The sequence below is a fragment of the Azolla caroliniana genome, unplaced genomic scaffold, assembly GCF_043228905.1.
Source record: "Azolla caroliniana isolate FFs.n. ecotype wild unplaced genomic scaffold, voAzoCaro1.0.p SCAF_14, whole genome shotgun sequence".
NCBI classification, from domain to species: domain Eukaryota; kingdom Viridiplantae; phylum Streptophyta; class Polypodiopsida; order Salviniales; family Salviniaceae; genus Azolla; species Azolla caroliniana.
In genome coordinates, this window is record NW_028230449.1 from 20,151,609 (window position 1) to 20,179,332 (window position 27,724).

Here is a 27,724-nt window from a genome sequence, read left to right on the forward strand (position 1 = left end):
CCAATTAAACAGTTCTCAACATCTATAAGTTCTGTCCACGCAATTTCAGAGGTTGTTAGTTCTTCCTCTTCCACGGTATTCCTGTAGCATGCAATGGCATCTGTAATTCTCTTGAGCATGCCTTTACCCCTGCCTATTCTCCATATTCTAGCCTTTTGAGTGCCCACCTCATTGGACAAAAACCTCTCCCACTCCACTAATGCATTCCCTTGGGCATTGATTGATTCAGCCCATTTGAAACCTGCTTTTTGGCCTATCATCAGCCCATCCAATCTCTAATCAATGGGTTCCATACAATTGGCATGTACATCCGCACATATGCATCATTTCTCCACCTACATGTGATCCCCTTTCACCTACATGTGATCCCCTTTCTTATTTCTTGCCATGCTTTCATAATTCCAATAGCACGACGACTCTGCATACTTCCCCAATATTTGGGTCTCATTTCCGGCACAAAGCCCCAAAGTGGGTTGTTTGGCCAGCGTTGTCGCGAAGTTTTGCGCGCGCGTGTTACTTGGGCGGGACCACGTGGGTCTTGGACTAGGGAGTACTCAAGGGATAGAGAAGACCCGAGGTTTGCTTTACGACAATACTACTTCCCGACCCCTTCCCGAGCAAGGGCTCGTTGCCCTTTGTTTTGTGAGGCCGATGGCTCTCGTTGATCACGACTCGTCGACCTTTCGAGATCACCGCACGAGCCAAGTGATCAAACGGGTACAAGCGAGAGATGAGCACGCAAGATGAACGCACAAGGGGACGATAACACAAACACGAATGCTCGTATGTCTTTATGAGGAGGAGAGGTGCATGGGCACGCTCGAATGCTCCCTCGTCACAAGACGTCGAACATACGAGGAAGACACAAAACACACGTACAAATGATCGTACGCCTTTATGAGGAGGAGAGGTGCATGGGCAAGCCCGAACGCTCCCTCGTCACAAGACGACCGAACATACAAGGAAGTCACAAACACACTAACAAATGCTCGTACGCCTTTATGAGGAGGAGAGGTGCATGGGTAAGCCCGAAACAGACCCTCTTCACAAGACGGCCGAACATACAAGGAAGACACAAACACACACACAAAATGCTCGTATGCCTTTATGAGGAGGAGAGGTGCATGGGCAAGCCCGAAACGGTCCCTCGTCACAAGACGGCCGAATGTGCAAGGAAGACACGAACAAAGAAAGAAGGAAAGAAAGAAACACGAATGATATCCGCCAAAGAAATAAATATGTGTTCGATTCCAATGGCAACTTATAGTTAACCACGAGCTCAATCAAAACATAAATACTAAATGCCCTTAGAGACAAGAGCAAATCCGAACACGACGAAGATGAACACACGAGCACCACCAAAATGTCAATCCCAACGAACCACGACCACCCGAAGGGCGAGCACACAGGCTCGCAACGACGAACGGGGCAGAGCAACGTCAAACCAACGAAGCTTGGGCTCATGAGCACTTCGAGTGCCGACGTGAAGAAGACGGGCACGTGGTGGTGGGGGGATGAAGGGTTATGAAATGAAGAGAAGTGGTGAATAAGAAGATGAAGAGCTCCGAAGGAAAATTGGCAATAGTCTTCTCCTCCCAAAACGTCCTCCCCAAATGAGTCCCCCTCGACCTCCTTTTATAGGAAAAAAAAGAAGGGGGAGTCGCCAATTTTGTCTTCAATGAAAAAGGAATAAAATTCCTTAAATCACGCTGCACTTTAAGAGTAGATTTAAACCGTGCACCTCTAGCTAGAAGTCAATGTAACTATCCACTAGCCCATTAACTCTCTCTTGTATAATATATAATTCTATCTCTATAAATTCTTAGTCTGTTTCCCCTCTACCTTTTATCTCTCTTCTCTCTTACTTTTTGCACGAGCTTCTATACATCCTTTCCACCCTTTCTTTTCCCTTTTATTTTGCATATGCATAACTAATTGCTTTTGTGTGCACACACATTGCACATGCACATTTTTAACCCCCCCCCCCCTTTCGCCGGTTTTTCCCACTCTCGAGCACGCCACATCACGACATCGTCCACCTTGTCTCGACAACCACATCTTCCATGTAGAAATCAATGAAGTGTATGTTTTTAAGCATGTTGCATATATGCACCAAATTTTGATATTTCACATTTTCAAATGTGTACGCAAATCTATGTCTTCCATTTATGGGATGGATAAATGGATATGTAGAGGATTGCAAATGGATCATAAATAAATAAATATCTGTTTTCGATTCTTCCAAGTGATTTTGAGCAATACATACAACATTCCACCATAATGGACCTTTGTATTCTAGGACAAGACACAAAGTTAGGAAATATTATGTACATGGTGTTTTGCTAAACTAATTATTGAATCATATGTTGACGATAACAAGGTGTGAATGACTATTACCTTAGTAGTTCACAATTGTTACATTAATGGTTTCTACGCTTAGAAGTGTTAAAAAACAACTTGTAACATTGACCATCTCTATCATATAATTAACAACCTAAGAAGAAAGATACACGAGATTTTATCAGCACAACTATAGCGAGACTCCCAAGTGTCCCAATCTTATCTCTACCGAAAAGAAACTATTAACTTGGAATAGACATTTATAAATATATAGACATGATAATCTACTTATCTGGTCACAAGCCACATAGATTGCTTGAAATTATGACCCAAAATATAGTGTATGATGATATATAAACGATATCTATAAAATGCATATTTTTATAATTTATGTTAAAATATTATTCATCTTTAGTCTTTTCATCACATCACAGTTGGTACTTAAATGAAAATGGCTATGGTCATGATCAATAGTAGACAAATTTCTAGGCACAGTGTAAGTGTCCCATCTAGGGAGGACTTTGTTTGTCTACCGTGTCAGAGAGTAGAAGTGGTTCCAGCTAGAATTTTCAAAACTTTAGAATTTAGGCAATTCACGTTTTCGAACCGGAAATTTTAGCATGCATTTGACCTATTTCATATGAAAAATAAACATCTAAAAAAAGGACGCAAACCCTTTAGCCTCCCTTTTCTTTTGCAACCTCGCTTTGCTTGTCTTCTCAACAAGTACTCCGAGGTCTGAGTTGTCACACACATTAACTTGACTCTTGGATGTTCTCTCCCTCTAAAGAACATTTAAGTACTCTAATCTCTTTGTGTTTGATTGTTTGTCTATCTTTAGTTTGTGCATAATCTTGCTCCGTCAATAGTTTCTTGTTCTAGTGTCAACTATAAATCTCTTCTAACTGAATTTTATAGCACTACTTATGCAAATGTTGGCATATAAAGAGGGACCTAAGCAACATCATCAATAAGTTGGTCTTCCAAATGTAGTATTTAATGGACATTGGAGAGGGTTACATATTTAATTGAGACATGCCATCTTAATCTTGTTTTCCTTCTTCTTTCCTAAAAGTTGTAAAAATTGTTGTACACAAAATCTCAATGTACAATAATGTTTTACAAATTATTCGCACAAAAAATCAAACTAAGCAATAGCTGGCAAAATGCAATGATAATTCTAAAAGTCAAGAAAACATCGGCAAATTTCGACAACAATATTTTGTATCAGACATGACTATCTGCAAAAGTTGAGTAAAGTATAATGGCGTTGTACTATAATTTAGTTAGAAATAGAAATGCCAATAATGCCTCCTAACCGTGACCTCATATTTTGAGAATACAAAAATGGACTTGGATTAGCATTCACTAATACGGTTATATCCATACTCTAACCTCTTTGAAAAATTCAAAACCTCTATTGCTCATCAAGTACAATAGGAGAACATTCTATGAGATATGTCTAGACACCCTCATCCAAAACAAAGTTTGTATCTTTCTCTACTTTTCTCTTGAATGGGATTTTCTATCATACCCATAGCCATTCAATAGGTATGAAACGGCCAAAGGGCCAAATGTAAAATAATAGAAAACTTAAATACACTAATTAGGTCCTAGGACTAGTTTTAGTACAATTGGATCAACTAATCAATGGGTTTAAGGAATATGACATTACGAACTAAATGATAGAATAGAGGTTGGCCGTGTAACATATATAAGAGACCTAGATGGTGCATTTGTGATGGAGAACGATATACTTGTGTGATTATTGATCGGTTGTGAGTCAAAAGATTCTACATTTGGTAAATACTATAATTCCATTTCTCTCTCCCATTTTCTGTCAATTTGTATCTAAACTAGTTTTAGTAGGATAGGAATCGTTGGTCAAGACTCTTGTGTCGTAAGGTACTAAGGGGTCCCAACATGACACATTGGAAGGGAGAATGATATATATATGTTATTTTTTATTGATTGTGAATCAAATATTTGTATTCTAGTATATATGATTTTATTTCTCTCTCCCATTATTGATTTGGATCTTTGACTTAATCTATGGTACGATGTTACATTATTATCGATTCCTAAGCTTACTCTCCATAGCCTTCCCTCGTTCTTGTAAGAGGTCATAGGTAAGAGGCAATATTAGATACATTTGAGGTAGATTAATGTCACTCAAAGGTCATGCCATCCTTCGAAGCAATGTCAAGAGAAGAAACACCTTCACTTAACATAGAACCAACGCATCCTTGGGTATCCTATCAAGCAATGTATACCGTTGGTTGTTTTTTTCAGAATATGGGGATCAACTTTGTTCCCATTTAGGCGGATCAACATATTGCATCAATCCTTTCCAAAATCAATATGTAATACTCTTGTGATAAATTTTGTGAAGATACTGTTGCAAACTGCACATGACAACTTTCCACCGAGTATGCAATCTCAACCACTTGGCTCAACATCATAATGTTGTTTTCACCAACCTCAAAAAGCTAATGGTGGCTCAACACCTTCACACTCTTTTCATTTGGACAATCATACTATGAGCTAGTATATATAGCTTTTTTTTTACCAAAAAAGAATATACTCCATTAGTTAAAATATACACAAACTCGATCTATTTCTCGGGTAGGCCTTGCTTAAACTATCCTATCCTTCATAAGAGATCTCACTTATTTATCTTACACTTTCACATGTGTCTCTAGCCATCCTTTCATACACATCACCACATCACCTACATTCAATATCCCACATGACATCTCTTTCACGCCCCTCATTCAACACGGGGAACAGTCATCTGGGTACTACATACTGCCATCGTATATCCATTCCATTTGGTGTGGTCATCCACCGCCGTTTTTTGAAATTCAACCTCATTAATTTTGAAGGATCATCAGTACCATCAACCCGCTCATATTGAGCTCTCAGTGTAGTTATTAATGTGTGTCATATTAGCTTAATCGATTCAGATGGAGGGCGTTTGTTTGCTGAAAATACCCGGGTACACCTTGTTGTCCATATGCACCATATGGTAATGGGTGGAAGCATCGTCCATCGATCTCCAAGTTTTTGCTTCTACGCACTAACTGTAGGTACCCTGTTGCCAGTGATCAACTGAACAATGTAATTCTCTCCTCTATACTTAGCTTTGCATGTGATATCGTATTTCGCCACATCATCCTCAAGACAGTTCTAGTAAGCATGTCCCCAGTTGAGGGTGAACGAACTAGAGGCATAGCAAAGCAAATGTAATGCCCTTCCCCATACAGTCGTTGCCTCGCGACATTCCCATAAACAATGGGAAATGCTTTCTATCTGTCCACATGCATAACATCTAGGGTCTACATTGGGGCCTTTACCGCACGTCCCTACCAGCAAGGCTCTATGCACAATAAGCCATAAACACATCATTATCTTGCGGTCATAACTGTCATGCCATATCATTTTCCAGAATTTATCAAGTCTCATTTCATTAATGCCCTCCTGTATCCAAAATTTCTGTGTTGCAATCTTGTCGTGTTCTTGTTCTAGAATAATTTGCCTCCCAATTTTTGTGTTGTACCTGAAAAATTGAACCAGCTTTGCCACATCAATTCGTGCTTGAGTTCTCTAGAAATACATTGTTGGGTTCCATGATAATTGATCCAAATGCCCTTCTATTGGCCAACACATTGTCGCTAGTGTGATCTCCCTTGGCTTAGGGTCAATAAACATATCCTTTCCATTTTTTGCTATCAGGCTAATCAACCTTAAATCTCTTTGATAGGCTGGTTGCTCGCCTATTGTCATTCCGTGCTCTAGTTTTCAACCTAGTTCCCACCTTTGCAAGTAATGTTTCCTTTTAGATTCATGTTTGATAAGAAAATATTGATCAAAAGCATACAACAAATTTTACAAGTCGTATTGCCTTTCCCATAAAACGCTACCACAATTCCTCTTTGACTCTAAAGAGTTATTACACCTACTTTTAAAATGGCCCCAAGAAATGGATTGGAAAACAATATTGATATATGCATATTTTTTTATATAACAATTATCTACTTAATTGAGACACCTCATGTTTTTATTATGTAGAAATGATCTATTTAATTAAAACAAACATATTTCTTAATTAGTGCAGTGATTAGGTTTGTGCTAAATTTAGTTTAACTTAAAGCCTTTGAGGCTTCCACGGAGATACATAAAATGGAGAGGAAAGTTCTTTTACATGTTGAAGCATGGGGTAGTCTTTCCCATCAGGGAGTGACATCCCAAATTCCTTAGTTACCCCATTGTACGGAAGGCAACCACACAAAACCCAATAGCACCCCATGGAAGTCCAACACTTTTGAGGACAACTTGTGTCAGCCCCTTCAAGAGTCACTCTACCATCAACCACTCCCCCGACTAACTTTATCCTCAAATCACCAACTTGCATGCACTAATGATCTTGCTCTCCATTTGATAGTGAGCATGAGGGGCACAACAATTGTTTCCATGTTTTGTTCTCCGGGTTTATCTACAACTATGCTATTATCCTATGGATGTGCCATAATGTTAGTTATTTGACTGACTATAGTGTTATAACAATCAGTAAACTTAGGACTAGAGGCTTATCAATATAAAGGAGCCCTAGTATCAAATTACTATGTCATTGTTAGTACTAAGTTCTCTTGTAGTTACTTAGTAAAAGTCATGTAAACATGTGCTTCAATCAACCAACAACCTTTACTAATTGTATGCTGGAACAACACTGTCAATACAATTGTTTGTCCCTTCGTAACGTCCCATAAAAGAAGAGGAAAAGAAAAAAGGAATGGACTTCTATTGCTCCTCTTCCACCTTTATCTCCACATTTCTAATGGCAAGTGTTTTGACATGTCTCCCGACACCAGGAGAAGGAAGTGTAGTTTACTTGTATTGGTGAATACATTTAAACTTGACACATTGTTACTAAACTCCAACCACGTGCCCACATACTTGCACATTACAATAGAAAACCCATACATTTTTTTCTATGTATTAGAGTACAAAAGGAAAATATGTCCATTACGCAACCTTACAATAAAAAAGTTGACCAATATGCAAATGAGATTAAGAGTGATGCCATGCAGCTCTCCCTCACTAAAGGTGTGGAAACCAATTGGGAGAAAATGAAGTTGGGCGTTATTCTCCAGGTAGGGTATCCATGTTTCAATGCACCTTTAGGTAGACATCTACCACAACAACACAATTGCACTCACTATATCAAATTCCATTGTAGCAATTGTCATCTCTTCAATAACATGGTAATTCCTAGTTCCAAGAAGTCGACATAATTCCCAACCCTTTCCGATTGAGCCCAAAATATTCCAAAGTTTACTTTGAAGGAAACCTAGTCATCACATTTACTTCTTCCGTTCATTCTTTAGGATTTCTCTTAGGCATTACATTTCTTTAAGACACAATTTGTTCATACATGGTATTTATTCAAAGCTTGTGCTAATTAAGGGTATTGTCTATTGTTTCATTGGAGTTCTGAAATTCATACTCTTCTTTGTCTACCACTAGTTCCAGAAATTCAGTATTGATCTAGGTCATGACTCATAACTAGTCTCACCTCTTCCAAGCCTTTGCCAATCCACTCAGTGACTTAACTATGGTAGTTTTTTTGTCTCCATCACATTATCAACGTCCTACTTTACCTCTCCCTCTCCGATTTCTTAATTCTGTATATCACCTCTAAGTTCTCAAGGTTTGGTTGGGCATTGTATGGTAGCTACTCCTTCTGTTTGAAAATATTGTTGTGGGCCTATTTCAGGATGGAGTTCCACAACCTTTTGCATCACTTCCATAAATTCATCAAGCTCTACTTTTTGCCATAAACCCGTAACTCACCCCAAAAATACTTGTGTTTTCTTGTTGTTATTCCCTTCCTCTAATACTTTTTTTGCACCATTGAACTCACTCGAACACAACATCTCATTATATTGTCATGCAATGGGTAGTTAACTACCAAGGCTATGTTGTCCACAACACAATGGAGGATGTCTCAAAAATTCATGGATACGACTTGGGATGTAGATACTATGTGTCATCACAAGGAATGGTTTAGCATCTACCAATTTGCAATGTTAATACCTTTTTAATGGGTAGTCATATTAATTGGAAGGTTATCAAAATGGGTATAATGAAGATCAAATGTAATAACAAAATTGTTATAATGTTAGCCAATGTTTAACAAATGCTTGAGTTGAAGAAAAGAATTCATCTCCTTGGGAACCTTAGATTCTTTCAACTACGATTTGTGAGTTTGTTCCTGTGGTTTCGACTCAAGGGTCAATTGACTACTGTACTTTGCACATTTTTGTATACAAGGGTTAAATGCAAAGTAGAAACACAAGTGTGTGTTTGTTGCAAAACCCCAAATCCATAGTAACACTAGTAGAAACACAAGTGTGTGTCCGTTTTGGGCTTCATAAGATCATCAATAAAGATATTGTCTTTGATGACGCCATCATGTTGAAGAAAAAAGTTAAACAACATACTTCTGCAAAAGATGTACTGAAGCTAATGAATCAAGTGATCTTTGAAGAGAAGCACCCTCCAACAAGAACTCAAACCCAAGGGGAAGAATAGTGACTTGGAAACTTTGTAAAACTATGTAATTATGCATTGCGAGATTCCATCTCGAAACAAGGAATAGGAATCCTGCAATGTTTAGTGTCACCAAGTGTTAATGGAGAGAGGTTAAAAAGACTAAAGCCTGACTAAAATAAAAAACATAAATGAAAATCCACTTCAACTTTGAAGCAACACATTGTTCTAAAATATCTTACCTTCAAACTTGAAAGTTGGTATATGTTGCTAAGTCCTAACACTCCTTATCTTAACTACAACAAATACATGAGGCTATTTTCTTTCATGCATAGATTTGTTGGCTGTCCCTAAAGTACTATTAAAATTGGCTTCTTGCTTCAAGAAGTGTGTCGTAATAGGTAAGAGATGCAATGATACATTTGTATTTCAAACATCACAAAGAACAATAGCATCCTTATTTCCCTACTCTCATTAACTTTCAAAAGGTGTTACCGCTCATCACCAATGTAGCAACATAGCTCAACCCATAAGTAATTTTGCATGGAGTGCCCAAACAAAGGGACCTACAAACACTCAAATTAGTCACTTTGTACACAATGCCACACCCAAACTTTACATATTAGTTACGTGTGAATTATTGAGTCAATTATCTTTGTCTAGAACCTTTTGATTTGCTCTTCTTTGCCATCTACAAAGATGATATTGCTCATAAATTGCATTATTTTATTTAACATTACATCAATATCTATTCTCCAAAATTTTCAGCATATTTGATTGATCAGATTGTTCTGGAGATATATAATTGTTTGTGTTTTCTTTAAGCATATGTTTAGTTCTACCAATTGCATAAAGACCATTAACTGTTTTAAATTGTTTGAAAACTGCTTTACAATGTGTGCATGTGTTGAGCATCAAAGAGAAGATTTTTCAAATGGAGAGGCATAGTCACTGTTTGTTCCTGGCATATTGCCTGGATTAAGCCTAGGATAAAAACACCGTGCTGCCAAGACCTTGCATGTTTACAAAAAATTGAGCATGCATTGATGCTACTACACAATTACCATATTTTAAAGATAATCTTAGCCACAAAAGGCGATCATTGAAGATGGTAGTTAGGGAGAACAAAATTTTGATCTTTGCACCTTGGAAAAATAACCTTGAGTCAAGCATGGACATCTAAAACTATACGCATTGAATTATATTATTACATTTTCTATTTTCTATGCTACTTTTACATTGGATATGTGATATTGTCTATTAACTCTTTTTGCGTGTTGATACTAATAACCAGCATTGCTAGCTACCTAGTTACCTCACACGGTAAAATCAATCAAATTATTTCTATGCAGTCTTTTTACTTTGATTTGAGCAACTATCTACAAGCTGTGCTTACCCAATGGACCATCTTCGCTTTTTTGATGCACCCTGTTCCCATTAACCCAAAGTTCAAGCATCAAAACTTACAGAGAGACTTTGGGAAACAGCACATGCATGCATGCATGCATACATACACAATAGACATATTGACATACGTACCTTCTCAAATGATAAATCTCCGATTAAGGTACTGACATAACCTTTCATGAAACCACAAATCCGTAGCTTCCGTAAGTGCCGACATATCTCCTGAAGGAGTGTAGTCTCAACATCTCGGTGCTTCAACAAACACGTCACATCTCTAACAATACTTCGGTCCGTCTCGAGAGCTTCTAGCCTCGATATAAGTTGTTGAGCCACGTTCGTTTCCTTGTGATTATTATCTATACTCGAATCCATATAATCTGATCCAGATCCTAGATATTCCCCCTGACCAAGTGATTCTTTGACTATATAGAGTGCCACATTATCATATCCTCGATCATCACACTTACTTTTCTCCTCAACAGGTAAGGCAGAGTGCACCTCATATTTATCATGAATAGGTAAAGATCCTTCATTTAGATCTTCCTCCCGCCCACTACTTTTATGGCTGATCAAAGAAGCCTTAAAATCCCATAACTCGGTATTCATTTCATAACATTCACCTTGAGTTTTATATGATTTTAGACCCCTCTTTCGGATAATCTCTTCATCATTCTCATGGAGAGTTTGGAGTTGTTCTTCTAATAACCATAAGCGTTCAAGAATGTGTTGTATGTTATTGTCACAGCCACTGAAAACACTATTAACTTCTCTAGAGCACACTTCAAGATTGTCCACTATAGAAACCAGCTCCGCTTTCTCATTAATCTTGTTGTATGTCAACAAATTCTTTGGGGAATGCATGATCAACCTATTACGAACCACTTGTGCAAAAAGCCTTTCCTTATAGAGTTCTATTTCCTTCTCTAACGCAAGGTTCTCCCTCTCTCTTTTCAGAAGGCTTTCTTTCAAGAATGTGATGGCCTCGCCATCATAATTCGCTTTCTCCTCAAACATTCTTTGTAGTTGTGCTACCTCCATTTGCATAGCCGATTTCTCTTCTTGAAGACGAGATATCATGGCCATTGCTTCACTAGTGGCGATCGCCGATGCATTTCTTTCATTCTCGAGCTCAGCTTCTAAAGAAGCTAATGTTGCTCTTTCTACCTTCAGAGCCTCTTTCAAGGAATTTAAACCTTCCTCACCATAGTCATCATCCACAAGATGATTCTCATCTTTCTCTTGAACTTCCAAAGAGAAAACGCCCTTTTCTACAAGTTCTGATGTCCTCTTTTGTACATTATCATGCTTTTCTTTAAGCAGGGCATCGAAAGACAAACTTACTTCCTTTTTCTCCACGGCATCTTCGCCATTACCCAAACTATCTATTTCTTCCGTTCTCTTCACGAATATATCATCACCAAAGCATTGTGAAGATGGTTGTGAGAACGTTTCAGACTTGCTCGTCTGATCCAACCCACAAAGAAGCAATGGAATCTCAAATAGTTCTTCACTCATATCATCATCAACACCACTCCAAGTTCCATCATGGTATGAAGAAGCATCAGCCCTACCATCATCACTAAATGATTCTATCTCCAAAGCATCATTCACATGAATGGGGCCACGATCTAATAATTTTGAGGAATCCCTTTGAATGTACATTTTCACACGTCCCAACCTTCTAGAGTCTCGATGAATTTTATCATCCTTAGAAGGCATGTAGTTAAGTTCTTCCCTCTTCAAACACTCCAATTGTCTCTCGTTTTCATGAGATTGTTTTTTTGGACTACAAGAATCATTTTGAAGTGGGCCCATTTCATGTCCCTCAAACCTTACTTTGCGGTCATTGATTTCAAGGGAGCCCACATCATGGCCATAAAAACTGACATCTTGGGCATCACTATTTTGAAGTGAATCCACATCATGTCCATAGGAAGCCAAGACTTGGCCATCATTTTGAGGCGAGGCCACAATACATTCCTCAAAATCCATTTCTTGACCATCATTACCAATTAAACCCACATCACACCCATAAAAACCCTCATCTTGGGGACCCTTTTTTAAAAGCAAACCCATATTATGTTCATCAGAACCTGGTTGTCGCTTATAATTTTCATGTGAATCCATATCATGGTCATTGTTATGAAGCGAACCCACATCTTGGTTATCTATCTGAAGGGTACCCACATCATGGACATGAAAACAGATATCATGGCCTTCACTTTGAAGTAAACCCACATCATTTTGAGGTGGACCTACATCAATTCCTCTACTTATAGGGCGGTCTTCTATGCAATGTCTACTACATGCATTGGAACGGACCACATCATTTCCACTATTTTTAGCCTCCTTTACATTGCCATGCCCATCTTTAACCAAAAATCTATCGTGAGCGATGGTGCCATTGCGGGAAAAAGAGAGGCCCTTGTAGCAAAAAGGGCTAACAATGTTTTTCTTTTCGTTGTCTGATTTTAAAAAATGGTCACAATGGAGGGATCTGTGCGAGCATCTCATAAATGTGCAAGGAGGGTCCAACCCCGAGATCTTCACCAGGAATGACATAACCAGGGAAAGAGATAAAGAAACAAGTAACATGAAAAGCAAAAGAATCTCCATAGTTGCAGATATAAAGGCAGAGAATCTCCAAGGATCTTCTTCATAGCGGGTTAGTGGTGTTTCCATGATGAATCAGGAATGGGAAAAAGAAATTTAACATAAGAATAAAGAAGCAAAAGGAGGGGACTTTTTTCCACAGTGGTAACGAGACGATTTATCTACTACTCTGTTGTTTCACAGAGAGAGGGAGAGAGAGAGGGAGAAAGAGAGGGAGCGGGAAGGGCCGAAAGGAAGATAGAGTAAAGACAAAAAGAAAAGCAAAAAACAGGGCATCTTGATTATCTTCTGGGATCGGATATAGAAAATCCATGGCCATAATAAACAGGAAGGAAGAGGCAAATGTTAATGTGTGTACTGACCTGACCGTTGGCTTCTCTGTTCTGTAAATCCATGGCCATGGATGAGCATGAGGATGAGGATGATGATGACATTCTCTGAGATAGAGAGAAGGCATGAATCACCATATATCAAATATGTATGTATGTACATATTTTCTTCATCATATCATTATCATTTGGATGAAATTTTTTTCTTTTGATTTTTGGGTCCCCAACAGTTGCCATGCAAAACCCATGCCTTCCCAAAATACAAAGCAAAAAACAAAGCTTCCTTCTTGTCATGTGAAATGCCACACTCCACACACATTCACATAATATGAATATGATATGATATGTTATGATATGATTATTGATATGTACATATAATGTATATATATCTCAAAGTTATATCGCTTTCTGTGTGGTATAGCATAGCCCCTAGCCCCTAGCCCCTAGCCCCTGTAGAAGTGTGGCCTGGTGAAGGAGCTATATACCGACTCCCTAGATCTGCATTCCTCATAACAAGATTCGGATCCTTCTGCATCACAAGTACCCGCACCGATTGCATGCATGTCATGTCGGTAGCACTCTCACACCTCCATCCCCATCTCCACCACGATATAATCCCCCACACCCTAAATAGCCGACCTAGAATGCACCGGAAACCACTCTCGTGTTAGACTCCACCCATGTGGGTAATGTTATTCCCAAATACAACTTTGAAGAGGTGCACCTGTTATATACAAGAGTTACTGAACCCACATACGTGTCAAGCCTCTTCAACCCAAGGCCAAGTAACCCGCCCCGTTAGTGCTTATCACTACTTATCGTGGTCGACCCTTCTATAACCACGTAGTATGCAAGTTTGGATCATTGATGAGGACACGACCAACGAGGAGTGGTCAAACCTAGGTTTCAACTCACGTAGACAACCCAGCCAAAGGAATGGCAGTTTTATGCTTTGTGCTACCCAATGCTGATACACCATTTAATATTTACATGTATGCAATCACTTTCTTATGTCAAGTTGTATGCTAAGAGGATTTTGCTCCATTGACTAAACATAATATTCAACAAAAGAAAACTAAATATCTAGGTTGATGAATGAAAATGATTGTTTCTAAGATCGTTTGAGAAAGCTTAGTTAGGACTTCATGTTGATTGTTTACTATTATACTATGTTTAAAATAACTCGGCTTCCTACTTTATAGAGATGTCAATTACTCTAGAGTTGTTTGAATCGTATACACGCTAGTCTTCATGTCAATGGTTGATCAAGGTTTGAACAATAACAACCAAATTGCCACATGAGAATGACATTCCCTAGTATATAAGGAAATATCGTTGTCTTTGTACATTGACACAATTCCATTTTGTATTACATGCATTCATATCAAGCTTGAACCTTACATTTTTTGCTATGTCTAAGAGGGTAAATCATAATCGACTTCATCTTTGCATAAGTTATAAATTAATATATTTCCATGGTTTTGGTAGTTTACATGGTTCAAGTTTTATGACACATGATTCAAAAGCATGTATTAGCTTGACAAAATAGTGGCCATTGTAGGTAATGTATCATCTCTTCATTATCATGACAAAGAGATTGGTATGTGCTCAAGTGTAATGAAACAATTTCGAGAATAATATACCTAAGTCAAGAGTATATGTACTCTTGATGCCTTTGAATCATAATAGAATGAAGCTTATGAAAAAAGAAACACTTATTTCCAAGGACGGTAGGTGAATCTCTTTAAGTGAAAAGCATGCATCAAGTGCACGTAATCACAACATTAGCATGAATGCAAACTCTAGCAACTCATTGTAGTTTAAAATCAAACAATCTTGAAATTTTCTTTTGTTTCACAAAACATTTAAATATGGCAGTTAACCAAAAGGACATCAAGACAAACGTAAATTCAATGGCTCTTGAACAACATTCGAAGTTCAAGGTAAGGCACTCATGTGTTACACTATCAACATGTATGTCGGACATTTAATATAAGTACGATGTATGAATGAGTACATATGTATTAATAAAAGCTATCGTTTTTTTGGTTTGTATATATTCAGGAAAAACGAATGGGGAGAATGCATATATTTGGATACATCTTAACTTTTCACCCACATGGATAGGTGTCAAGTTCCCCTTGACACTTTTGCAACAAACATAACTTTGCTCATCTAAATCGGCTGCCCATGGGAACCCTAACTTTTAGTTGTCCCCAAGACTAGTCTTGAATATAGGGTATTGTAACCTTGATAACAAAGTATGCATGCATGTATAGCACTCTCCAAAATTTTACCAAATGTGAATTTAAACACAGTTTGCTTCTACATGTGGCTTTTTCAATTCAACGACAACAACAATTGTAGCACACATGACATCCATTAACGCATATGCAATGTGCATTCACTCAAATATAGTTGACATGATCAAATAGATCTCACTAAAATACCCAAAAAAATACAAGAGATTTAACAAAAGCACCAAAGATATCATGTATGCTAAAAAATTGGATGTCTATTATTTATACATTACTGGAAAGTTATAAATCTTTTGAGCCCCTCATATCAATGATTCTCAAATATAGTTGACATGATCAAATAGATCTCACTAAAATACCCAAAAAAATACAAGAGAGATCACAAAAGCACCAAAGATATCATGTATGCTAAAAAATTGGATGTCTATTATTTATACATTACTGGAAAGTTATAAATCTTTTGAGCCCCTCATATCAATGATTTCATTATTTATTACCTTCCAAAGTCGGTGCAAATGGTTAAACTTGTCATTTGTCAGTCAACTACTTTCTGTGCATGAAAGTCATTTAGAACTTGACATGATGGTCATTTAGAGCTTTCTTAACCATCGATTTAAAATGGAAAGAACTTCACAAACAAGACTACAGTAAACCATCATTTAACTTCACATACGATAACTCCAGCAAACCCTAACAGCCGTTTTGCAGCTTTTTTGTAAAAAATGTCTCACATTTTGTAATCAAATAAATAAAACAGTAAAACAAACATAACTAATTCATAAGAAAAGCAAAGAATGATAACAAGAGATGTATGGTAAGTAAGGTGCAAATAAGAAAACAGATAAAACCCTAACATTAGTTTTGCTAAGTAATTGATTAAGTAATAATACAATCTTCCCATAAACTAAGAAAATGCAGCAAACATTAGTAAGCTCTTGTCGTTTTAACCATCCTTGAAACAAAGCAGGGATACAGTCTTTCTCCTGAAATGTTTTAGACTGCACAGGTTCCACGTAATAGTTCAGTCTGATGTTCCACGTTCTTCTCTTCTTGCTTGGCATTTACTTAAGAAAATTATACGTCAGCTCTGCCAATGAGAAATTAAAGATCTTCTTACCCGTAATACTGCAAAAGTGTGAAACATAGACCCAAAACTCCTCTCCATATACATAAAAATTCTTTTGGACGCTCCACATCTCAAAAGACATGCTTGTGCAGTTGTTACATGGGCATATATATCCTTTAAATGCTGAGAGGAAGAAAGCAAATATAAAAGATAATTTTACTCAACCCAATTTCACCAAAATCCACGACCTCTCCCTCGACCCCTTCTACCACCTCTGGAACCTCTATATGATGATCCTCTATCCCCACGAGATAGTCCAGCTAATGCACGGTTTACTAGAGATGGAGGAGCATCACCACTACGCACTCTCTTTACATTAGCTCCATTCTCTGGTCCTGAGGTTTCTCGTTTGCTATAAATATGCATACAAACAGATCAATAATTTGAAGAAAACAAGAAAATATACTCGAAATTTGTTAAGATATTATATATAGAAATAAAAACTATTTGGAATAATTATACTTCCTGATGTCGGTTTGAACTGCTTACCTTCCGTTTGTTGTAGTGGCCAATGGCGACAGTTTGGCAGCTTCTTTCCATGATAAATTGATCCTTTGATCACCAATGAATGTTGGAGCTTTCTGGTGTAGTGGCTGACATTTTTTTGTGCAATGGCCTTGTTAATCCCCTAGTAATTTGAGAGTCCCAAACGTCTTTATCTTTTAAATGTTGAACTTACCTTTGTCAATGATAGAATATTATTGCAAGTCCTCATTCCAGACAATGTCTTCGCTTGTTTAGCTCTCTGCATATTTAAGGTAATTAATACGAAGCCAGTTACAACTAGTGTCTTATACTTAGTGAACTGAAGTGACAAATCAGGATTACCACATCAATCTTTGTTGCCTCATCCTTAGCAGCAGACATGGCCTTTCCAAACTCACCAACACCTTGCGTCAGCTTTTTGTTGGTAGCTTTAGCCAATTCTTCAACTATAGTCAACCTAATGGAAAAAGTAAAATGTGTTTGCAAGATAATTATATTGGGAAAATGTCTTATATACACCTGAGTTTTCGTGCCTCCTCAAAATACCCCTGAGTTTTCACTATTTTCCTAAACACCATGGTCAACCCCTAAAAGAGCATGAATATGAGTTATCTGAACAATTATATGCTTAGTTCATCCTGTTCTTCTCTCTTTGAAGGGTTGATACACAGTATTAGGGGAAATGACAAACGTTACAGGTATCTGAGGGAATAAACAAAAACATGGGAGATCTCAAAGTCTTTTCCTAATCTATTCAACCAAGGTAGACATGTTATTATATTTTCGTGTAGTTGGTAAAAAGTGCCTGATAAGCTTGACTCTACAGTAACTACATACCTCTCTGTAAAATCTTTGAATAATTCAGAGAAATCTTCTCCTAATCTATCAGATGGTTGACCCGTCACAATCTTGTACCCACATAAGCTGTTGGTTGTATTGGGTGTCTGACAAAAGACATATGATGCTTAAGGACTGGTTCTCAAATGCATTCATGATTCTTGTATGATATGACCATTATGCTTACCTTATTTGCAAGTTGATGGAAAGTATACAGAAGACACTCCACAAATGTGTAGTTAAATTCATCAATTGTTTTCTTTTTAGGCATGTACGTCTGTCAAAAAAGGTGCTTCAGAACATAAACAGGCAGCATAGCAACATGCACAAAATTGAGAAAGGATGGTTTTTACAGCCCATGTATACCTTTAAGAGCTGTAAAATAGATGGAAGTAAGTGCCTTGCATCTTGTGCAGTTATGTGAGGAGAGCTTTCTGCAATATTCTTTAATAAATCAAGCTTTTTCTCCTCCGATAGCTGAAATAACGCCCAATCAATACAATAAAATCTCACATATAGCAAAAAACTAGCGTTAAAAAATATCGCAATTTACAATTTGAAAGTTAACATTGCAGACCTTATCAAATACCGGGAGCAAATTTTTGTTGATATAATTTAGAAACTTGCTATTTGAGGCTCCCCTCTGAAAGTGATACACGTATATTTTGTAGTTACTATGTAAACAATAGTCTAAGGATAGAATGAGGTGAATGTAATAATGATATCTACCATATAAATTGGAATAGCCAAGTATAAGCAAGACATAAGCCTGTCTATGTGATCTGTATCAGAAACCTGGAAAAGTAAAATAATACTCATCAAATTTTCTTAATGAAGATGCCAAATGATGCATAAGCTTTTTTAAGATAATTTTCTTACATTGAACTGAGCATCTAAATCTGCTTGACCCTCTACAACTTCAAGTAACTCTTGGATTCGCTCGGGAGATGCCTTCTCCCCAAATATAGAAAGACTTCTTAAGAAATCCATAAACATCTTGAATTCTGCCCCTGTGACATCTTGTAGGCACTGAAAAAACAAGGCATCAAACAAGTTGAGCCGTGCAATTATAGAGAAATGCAGAACACAAGCCTTGAGAATACGTTTTTACCTTTTTTATAAGGTCAGTAATATGTCTTTCCATTTCTTCTTGGGGTTTCAGCAACTCTCCTTTCAAAGGGAATACCTGTTCACACAAAGATTCACACAGAATGCTAAAAACGAATTATCATACTGTATTGTGAAATGTTAGCACCATTTTTACCTTATCCTTCAAGAAAATAAGAACTTTATCCCGAATATTCTCATCAGATTTCTCAATGTGCTCAAACAGTGTCGTCAAAGATGCTGACAAGACCAAATTCTTAAATTAATTTTAAAGGAATTAACTTTATAGATGTAACCATTGAACCAAACCAATCCACGATACCTTTTACATCTTGCCGAAGAAGCGACATCAACGCTTTCTGCACAGCATCTTTCTCCAAGCTTTCCTCTAAACAAAACCAAAAGTATTCTATTTGTCAGACGATTAATCAAAACTACAAGACATTTCTTTTATAAATTTCTTTTTAAACAGCAATCTATGAACACTTCTGTCAGAGTTTTACTTTGAGATCAGTACTCATAGAGATTTCCATAGATTGTAATAAAATCAATTCATGCAAATAGCATATAATTAATCCAAACAACAAACTCATATGGATAAATTTAAACAACATAATCTTTGCCACCATGATGCCAGGAGAGAGCCTTTACAGGAGTCCAAGATGAAGATAAAAGGGTAGAAAACCATAGAAAACCAGATAAATGTTTCTCATGCTATTCAGTGCGACACAAATTTTCAATGCCAAGTTTTAAAACAATAAATGAGGTTACTTTTTAAATGTGTTTCCTAAGGCTACTACACATAGTAACTCATTTTTATTTACTGTGAATGTAAATCTTAAAACTTGGACAACATTCTCTTCTCTGCAAGAATCGAGCACCAACAACGTCCTCTGCCCATAGAAAAATAAAAGCATCTTATTCATTTTCATAATCACTTCCCCAACCTTTGCCATCATCTCTTAATCATTGGTTGCCGTGGATTTCCAGCAATTTGAAATTCTACAAGAACAAAAACTCTTTTTGCCTTCTATATCTCTATATTATTCAGAAGTCCATGCTAACTTATTTCTCTCTAACGTGGAAATTTTTGCTATTCCTTCTAATCTTTCCCTACTTATCTCTAAATTTATCATCATTGGCTTCTATGCTAGACCCGTAACTTAAAACTCCTGAAGTTTCCCACTTTGTCAATTACTTATTGATAAATGGGTATCATAAATTAAAACGCCATGATGGAGAGAGATATTTTGTTCTGTAAAACTACAAAAAGTTTAATACTCCCATCTTCTTTCTGACTTTCGAAACAATTTCCCTCATTTCCATTTTCCCTTGGAGTTTCCAGCTACATACAAAACAAAATAGATCATTTCTGGTGTATACGTGTAAAAAAAGGGTATACCTAATAAATAACCAGATTATCTACTTACTAATTGAAGTTAGAATTAAACTTCATGCACACTCAAATTAAAATTAATAAGATCATAAACTAGTTTATTTGAAAACAATTGCTTCAATTTTACAAAACAGCAAAGCAGTTATTTCTTGCATATTATGTAGATTTATACACTACAGGTTCATGCTTACACTCAAATTAAAATTCATAAGATCATATACTAGTTTACTTGAAAAACCATTTTGTTTCAATTTTAGAAAATGGCAAAGCAGTTATTTCTTGCATATTATGTAGATTTATACACTACAGTTTCATGCATATACTCAAATTAAAATTCATAAGATCATATACTAGTTTACTTGAAAAATCATTTTGTTTCAATTTTAGAAAATGAGCTGGTATTTCTTGCATAATATGTTGATTTATTTACTGCAGCTTGAAACCACCTTTGATGTAATTGATACTTGGTTACAAGTAACATGCTTGAATTTTATTTCATAAGTTTTATAGAATACCGTTACTAATGTCCATTCAAGGACACAAGAACATGAAATTCTCAACGCAGTATTTTTAATAGAATGAGAACCTTCAATCAATGCCACAATAATAATCAACAAACTAAACATTATACACAACATTAACTTAAGTAACACTACATTTCGAACTCAGCACACCTGCAAGCAGTAATTGTCCCAGTACATCAGCTATTTTTGGTAAATGTCGAGGAGTATCTTTGCAAAGCAACGGTAGGCCACGAATCGCCTGTACTCTTATCTGCATAAAACTTGATCAACATGAGAAAATGTTTCGTTGCTACATTATACACCTCCCTGGAGTGAATAAGAGGGGGAATTTGAAGTTAAAGAAAATACTTGCTGGCATTCAGCAATATGACAATAAATGAAATGGGATTTGGAGAACCTGTCTTCCAATACAGAAAATAAGTGCTAGCTTAAATGTCTACAAAACTTTTAAAGATCAGCCTGGTTAATGTCTAATGGAACAAAAACGGTGATGCAAAACTCACTCTATATATTAATAATTATTTGATACTCCCAGACCCAAATTTGAAATATAAAGTGGTTATGCAAAAAAGGGATTATTGTTGGAACAGAAAAGAGCATAGCAACCATCTGCCTGGATATAATGCAACGAACATCTTCGATGTCAAAAATCCATCAAATCATACCAATGAACAGACATTGTTGTCAGATGTTGGTTAGGACTTCATTTACTAACTCGCTAGTTCCCTGACCCCACTGCAGTTTGGAGCATAGGAGAATAGTTCAATAAATTCTGACACTGGTTGAACCCTGCTGAAGTATATCTTTATATTCACTCACTAATTCTGAAGCCCAGATTAGAGACAGTAGTTGTATTGTGATCTAATATATAGTACCTACTGCTGAAAAATGTATGTAATCAGAATCCCTTGAAGAAAGACAGATTTGTGTTCTGTCTTAGGGTGCCAAAATCCAACTGGCAGTTGTTCATGATCTCAGATGAACGGAAAATACTTTAGTTGCACTACAGTTACAGCTTTCAATCAGAACCTTCAGATTTTCTTGCCAATACCTACTGCAGCTCATTAGGATGAGTGACAAATAAGAGAGATAGAAACACAACAGATCTACAGATCTTCGCCACAAGAGATCATCTCATATACTGAACTTTTTCCTCAAGATTCCTTTAGCATGAAGAACACTTTGCAACTATAATAAGTAGCACCTCCAAATACATCCCTAAACCACAAAATGTGTGTGTTTCTTCCATTGAACAGAAGGCAATGATTCATTCTGAAAAGAGAAGACTTTATGCTGATGATTGTATTAGGAAACAGCTCCATCATTCTCCAGTAATATATGCATGGGAAATATCAGAATGACATTGAGAAAGCAATGGACGATGTTTCTTTGATCTCTTCTGACAAATCTTATATATCTTAACAAATACCCATACTTATTCTGACAACGAATAAAGGTTTTCTCGATCCTAAATTCAAAGAAATGCTTAGTCGCTTTGCTTTTTCTTGGGTCACTTCCAACAACTCTCATGCATTCTTAACAAAAAAGTCAAATACTTATTCTCAATTGCAATGTGAATGCATAATTAGGGACTTTGCTTCGACCACCTTTGATAAAGCATGGATTATGGTATCTAATTCACCATACAAGAGCTTGCTCTTGAAATTTTTCATGTCCATTGACACTGAGGCCATCCATCTGGCATTTTCCACCTCAATGTTTACGGGGCCAAGACCATCATCATCTGCTTTCTTTCGAGTAAAGGAAAAGCATCCGAGCAAAGAAAAAAACAACTCACCCCCAGCTCATCTTCTTCGCATAAATCCAGTTGTGCATTGATAGCTTCTGATGAAAGATTCGGGAAGTGTTTGAAGAAACGTGGAATAAGCTGTGCAGCAAGCTGCTTAGATTTGCTACTCCCTTTGGCTGCTGAAATAATGCCAACATAGTCGCTCTCATCCTGTAATTTAATCATATCACGGATAAGTAAGAAATTATAGTTCAAACAACGAATAAGCAAGATCTAAACATACATTTTGCTTCTATTATAATCTCATGTGGCCACGTTGAGATAACACCAAAGAAATGCAAACTGATCATTTCAGTAATATATTATGAAAGCACAGGAATTCTTTGCAGAGAATCCAAAACTCCACAAAATAGAATTTCCTTCTCAGAAAAGCTTTAAATAACCACCTAAACATGCAGAAATTTCGAATTCCCAACTGTTTAAGCAGAAGCCTTTATGAATAGTACAGCTATTTCTAGGACGCTACAGTTTAATTTTCTAGTTTCCTTGGAAATTCGGAAGTAAAACAAGAAAACATAGGAAAATAATGACATGAGTACATAGAGTAGAGAACTGTTTTGCAGAGTGTCCAATTTCCTTCACAATAAGAAGGGCATTTTAAAATAGGCAGAGCTTTTGCGAAAGCAGTATGCATACAAACTGAGAAGAAATAATTGGAATATAAAGCTTTCTCCATCATAAAACGGCATTCTCATGAAGGCATTTATGGGCCTTGAGAAACATTCCTAAATGCAATGGACATGTTTGAAAAACGTTTTTTTCATTGAACAGCATGATCTGTCTGTGTGTGTGTGTGTGTGTTTTGGATACAAGAATGCAGAAAACTTCTGTATCATATTCACGAATGCAAAAAAGGCATTTCAAATGAAGGAGATCTCATGACCTCATAATTCGTCTGCATCCAAAATCCTGAATAAATTATTTGCAAATTACATCTACTTTCCTTCACAAAAGGAGTGATTATACAAGGAGAGGAGATTTTTTAAGAACTCCTTATAAAACCATCTTCGAATGTTAAGGCTCTGAGAGACAGTTTTCCTGTTGGTTAAAAAAGCAGAAAAGAAAATACAGAGAGAACTTTTTCTGACTTTACCTTGGTTCCAGAAGTTTCTGCGAGGCGCTGGCCGAATTCATACAACTTCTCTACCACCGCAACTTCGTCAGGTTGAGCCATGGAGAAAGCTTGAGAAACAGATGCAGGAAACTGGTCCTTTTCTTCGCGAAGAAGCTTAAAGAGGTAGACTGTCAAGATTTGTTGTTATGTGGAGAAGCTCGGCGCTGTATCTCTTCTGCTTGGTGGAGGGGAATCAAATGCTGACAAAGAAGAAGATGATGAAGAAGAAGAAGATGATGATGGAGAAGAAGATGGAGATGGATACGAGGAGTTCAGAGCTAAGAAAGGTCTGCCATCGCCACAGCGTCGATATTAGAGAGAGCTCCTTGAATCGTCTGCAGAACAGTGACAGGGAAATCGAAGAAGAAGAAGAAGAAGAAGAAGAAGCCCTCGCTCGATCACGCAGCTTTCTGTTATATAGCCGAGCGAAACAATTTTCCATTTATTTACATATTTGCCCCTTCTTTTTCGAAACTCCCAAAATACCCTCCACAAGGCCTCTTCGCATGAAACCAAGCAAAATGAAGAAGAAGAAGAAGAAGAAGAAAGAAGAAAGAAGTAGAAGAACAAGAAGACCCTCAACATGTGTCTTCTGTACCACGACGATTGATGAAGATTCTCGACACAGATTTATATAGCCGAGCGAAACAATTTTCCATTTACTTACATATTTGCCCCCTATTTTTCGAAACTCCCAAAATACCCTTCACAAGGCCTCTTCGCATGAAACCAAGCTAAATGAAGAAGAAGAAGAAGAAAGAAGAAAGAAGCAGAAGAACAAGAAGACCCTCAACATGTGTCTTTTGTACTATGACGATTGATGAAGATTCTCGACACAGATTTATATCTTGCCATGTTACTAAAAGTATATGGATATTTATATCACAACTGTGGGGGTCATTAACTGGAAATGTTTTATCACCTTCTCAATGGGTTTTCATTGAAGGTGATAGAGTTTTACCAACCCCAGCGTATAAGTATGTGTTTGATTATTTGAGGTACTTTGGGCATGCGGTATATTTGGAACTTGCGGAATGGTTTCTTATTTGATGGGCTTTCTAGAGTATCTCAACAAATGTGCAGGATAAGAGGAAAGATGATTTGGCAGTTTCCACAATTATGTTGTATGGGAACTTTGTCCCCATATGAGTTACATTTATGTCATTTTGTATTGCAACACCTTAGAAGGTTGCCCTTGCCACATCACTACTTTTGAAGAAGTTTTGATAGCAAGGTTTTTTTGTATTGTCATGTTGTTTTAATATAAACATACACTTACGAAAAAAAGAAAAAGAAAGTACAAGAACAAGAACAAGATGATGATGATGTGGCTCTTTCTCACCACAAACAGTGGCACGCCACGGCTACTAACCTAACGTGCTCATTCAGTGATGACTGATTGTAGAATTATGGTTGCCTTGCCTAGACTGAAGAGGTTTCAATCGAACCCACATATCGAATTAGTATTTTACATTCAAATTATGGCCAATTCAAAGGGGGATCAGAAAGTAGAGATATATGATAGGGTTATGGGACGTTTCTGAGGTCGTGAGTTCGATACACGAATTTGGCGTGTGGGTTAGGAAAAGTGGAACCTATTACCTAATGTTCATAGCCTCGTAATAGTTTATCACTTGAGCATATTTGTTTCATTTGGTAATTGGTCTATCCAACCACTATGTGCTCCACTGTTGTTATTAAGTCAAATCAAAGATACTAAGATATTTCATTCTTGTATCCAAATAATTTATTTTTTTAATTAAAGATACGCCTTGGTATAAACTCACAAGAAAGTTACATCCAAATAGTTAAGATATATTGTAGATCAAATAGACATTGCTTCTTTGAGTGTGCCTTCCTCCCACGATTCACGAGCTTTATCCACTAATGGGATCATTACAAACATTGGTTCCTCATGTAAAAGGATTTTGCATGTACAAAAAAACACGAAACCACAACAACATTGATGAAAATTGATACCATTCTCCCAACATCACTTAATGGTTTTGTTTGACATCAAATGAGTCAAATCAAGGATCAAGCTTCATTCAATTTCCTTCCATTCATCCATACATGAGATTAAACATCAACTCCCACTCAATATTCAAGGGACATTTCCAAGTTGATTGGTTTCCTATCCCACATCACTGCCGCCAAACAATGGTTGATCATTGTCACCCCATGTTGAAGATTGAGTAACTACAACTAGAGGGAAGTTCCCTAAGGAGTTGTTGAGAATAAAGCTCAACTTGGTCTAGTGTGTGAACTCACCTTGAGAGTGAATAGACACTCCAATGGTCAAGAGTCACCATTATGTCACCTCTTTGTATTCTAGCATCATATTCTATGACACATAACTTATGAGATTTTACATTCCCCATGCTCCATGAGTCTTGTAGTTAATGAAGAGAGAGGGTGACTATATAAAGCACCCTCCTTCCACCTTTATTGTGTTGAGTCTTTCTCCTTTGTTAATATACTTTTATCTTGCGTATTCTCTATGTATTACTCCTCTCTCTCTCTCTCTCTCTCTCTCTCTCTCTCTCTCTCTCTCTATCTCTTGATTCTTTACATGGTATTAGAGCGATTTGGTAGTTCGATCTAGCCCATTCGCCTCATCGTGATCGTGTGTTGTGCTCCACGCCGACGACCAAGAACCGGCTCATCGCTATCGTAGCTTCGCTACATAGCTCGGATTCGAAGAGAGAAGAAGAAGAAGAAGAATCGACATAATGAATACTCAAATGGGGAGTGCTCTCCCTACTGAGAAGTTGGATCGAAACAACTTCGCATCTTGGGAGTACAAGATGCACCAATACCTTGTCAAACAAGGCTATTGGAGCTACATCAAAGGAGCGCATGAAGACCAACCCGCCGAAGCGGCTCCCGGATACGCGACATGGGAGCAAGCCGCAAGCTACGTGATGTATTGGTTGGCGACGTGTGTTCACGATCACATGCTCGGCTACATTTGCAAACCCAAGACGCCGAAGGAAGCGTGGGAAAATCTACGAAAGATTTTCGCCGCCAACACCACCGCGAGGAAGCTTCAACTCCGCCAAGAGTTGAACAACATTCAACAAAGGGACATGTCCATCACGACATACACCTTGAAGATCAAGGAGCTTTGCAACTCGCTTGGCTCAATAAGCATAAGTATAGATGATGATGAGATGGTGCAAATATGCCTCGACGGCCTCGCACCACGGTTCGGCGCGATGCGAGCTGCCGTTCTAGCACGGGAGAAATCTCCCTCCTTCGTCGAGCTCCAATCAATGCTATTGGTCGAAGAAAACCACGTGCGTACAAGGAGCAATGAGTCGGAAGGCCACATGCTCTACACGCACTCGAACGGAGGAAGAGGACGTGGACGATCGAGAGGCTGATTCGGCCAAGGACAAGGCGGACGAGGTCCGACCTACGATAACAACTCCCAATTTCGGCCGCAAAATGGAAGCCAACGAGGAACCTTCGCAAGAAGGGGGAGCTTCCACTCCGGCCCGAGCCGTCAAAACGCAACCCAATGTGGATATTGCGGAAAGTTCGGCCACCACGAAGAAGAGTGCTGAAAGAAGATGCGTGAATCAGCTTCCACAAGCTGACAACTCACGAATTACACGCATAATTCCGACTACGAAGAGTATATAGCGGAATGTACGGGCACAACTCCGACTACGAGGATCTTGGCGGAATGTACGCATACAACTCCGACTGTGGCGGAATGTTCATGATGAAACATAGAGCAAACTCTATGTCGGCCTCTACCTCAACTAGTGCCCTCAATCCGGAGGATGTATGGTTTGTTGACTCCGGAGCCTCAAACCA

General features: G+C 37.6%; 2 protein-coding genes across 2 annotated transcripts; both read right to left on the reverse strand.

The window, feature by feature from the left end:
* Nucleotides 1-10,023: 10,023 nt before the first annotated feature.
* Nucleotides 10,024-13,028, reverse strand: LOC147855823 (uncharacterized). Its single transcript, XM_087329978.1, has 2 exons — nucleotides 10,432-13,028; nucleotides 10,024-10,320 (listed from the first exon to the last, which is right to left on the reverse strand). Exons 1-2 carry the CDS (start codon nucleotides 12,979-12,981, stop codon nucleotides 10,285-10,287), a joined length of 2,586 nt encoding a protein of 861 aa, XP_087186104.1. The 5' UTR covers nucleotides 12,982-13,028; the 3' UTR covers nucleotides 10,024-10,284.
* Nucleotides 13,029-16,329: 3,301 nt separating this feature from the next.
* On the reverse strand, nucleotides 16,330-24,260 carry LOC147855824 (apoptosis inhibitor 5-like protein API5). The gene is made up of 16 exons (XM_087330118.1): nucleotides 23,879-24,260; nucleotides 22,774-22,935; nucleotides 21,126-21,225; nucleotides 19,378-19,443; nucleotides 19,213-19,295; nucleotides 19,060-19,134; nucleotides 18,828-18,977; nucleotides 18,678-18,743; nucleotides 18,526-18,591; nucleotides 18,315-18,425; nucleotides 18,136-18,225; nucleotides 17,949-18,055; nucleotides 17,454-17,568; nucleotides 17,305-17,370; nucleotides 17,115-17,218; nucleotides 16,330-16,977 (listed from the first exon to the last, which is right to left on the reverse strand). The coding sequence occupies exons 1-16, from the start codon at nucleotides 23,957-23,959 to the stop codon at nucleotides 16,797-16,799; spliced, it is 1,623 nt and encodes a 540-aa protein (XP_087186244.1). The 5' UTR covers nucleotides 23,960-24,260; the 3' UTR covers nucleotides 16,330-16,796.
* Nucleotides 24,261-27,724: the final 3,464 nt, after the last annotated feature.

Bases quoted from the DNA above. Each gene is read 5' to 3' on its own strand.
- LOC147855823 (XM_087329978.1), bottom strand. From the start codon at position 12,981: ATGGAAACACCACTAACCCGCTATGAAGAAGATCCTTGGAGATTCTCT. The intron at 10,321-10,431 runs GTACGTATGTCA...TAATGGGAACAG, and splicing joins GAGATTTATCATTTGAGAAG to GGTGCATCAAAAAAGCGAAG.
- LOC147855824 (XM_087330118.1), bottom strand. From the start codon at position 23,959: ATGGCTCAACCTGACGAAGTTGCGGTGGTAGAGAAGTTGTATGAATTC. The intron at 18,978-19,059 runs GTAAAAACGTAT...TTGTTTTTTCAG, and splicing joins TTACTGACCTTATAAAAAAG to TGCCTACAAGATGTCACAGG. The intron at 18,744-18,827 runs GTAAGAAAATTA...TTACTTTTCCAG, and splicing joins ATTTAGATGCTCAGTTCAAT to GTTTCTGATACAGATCACAT.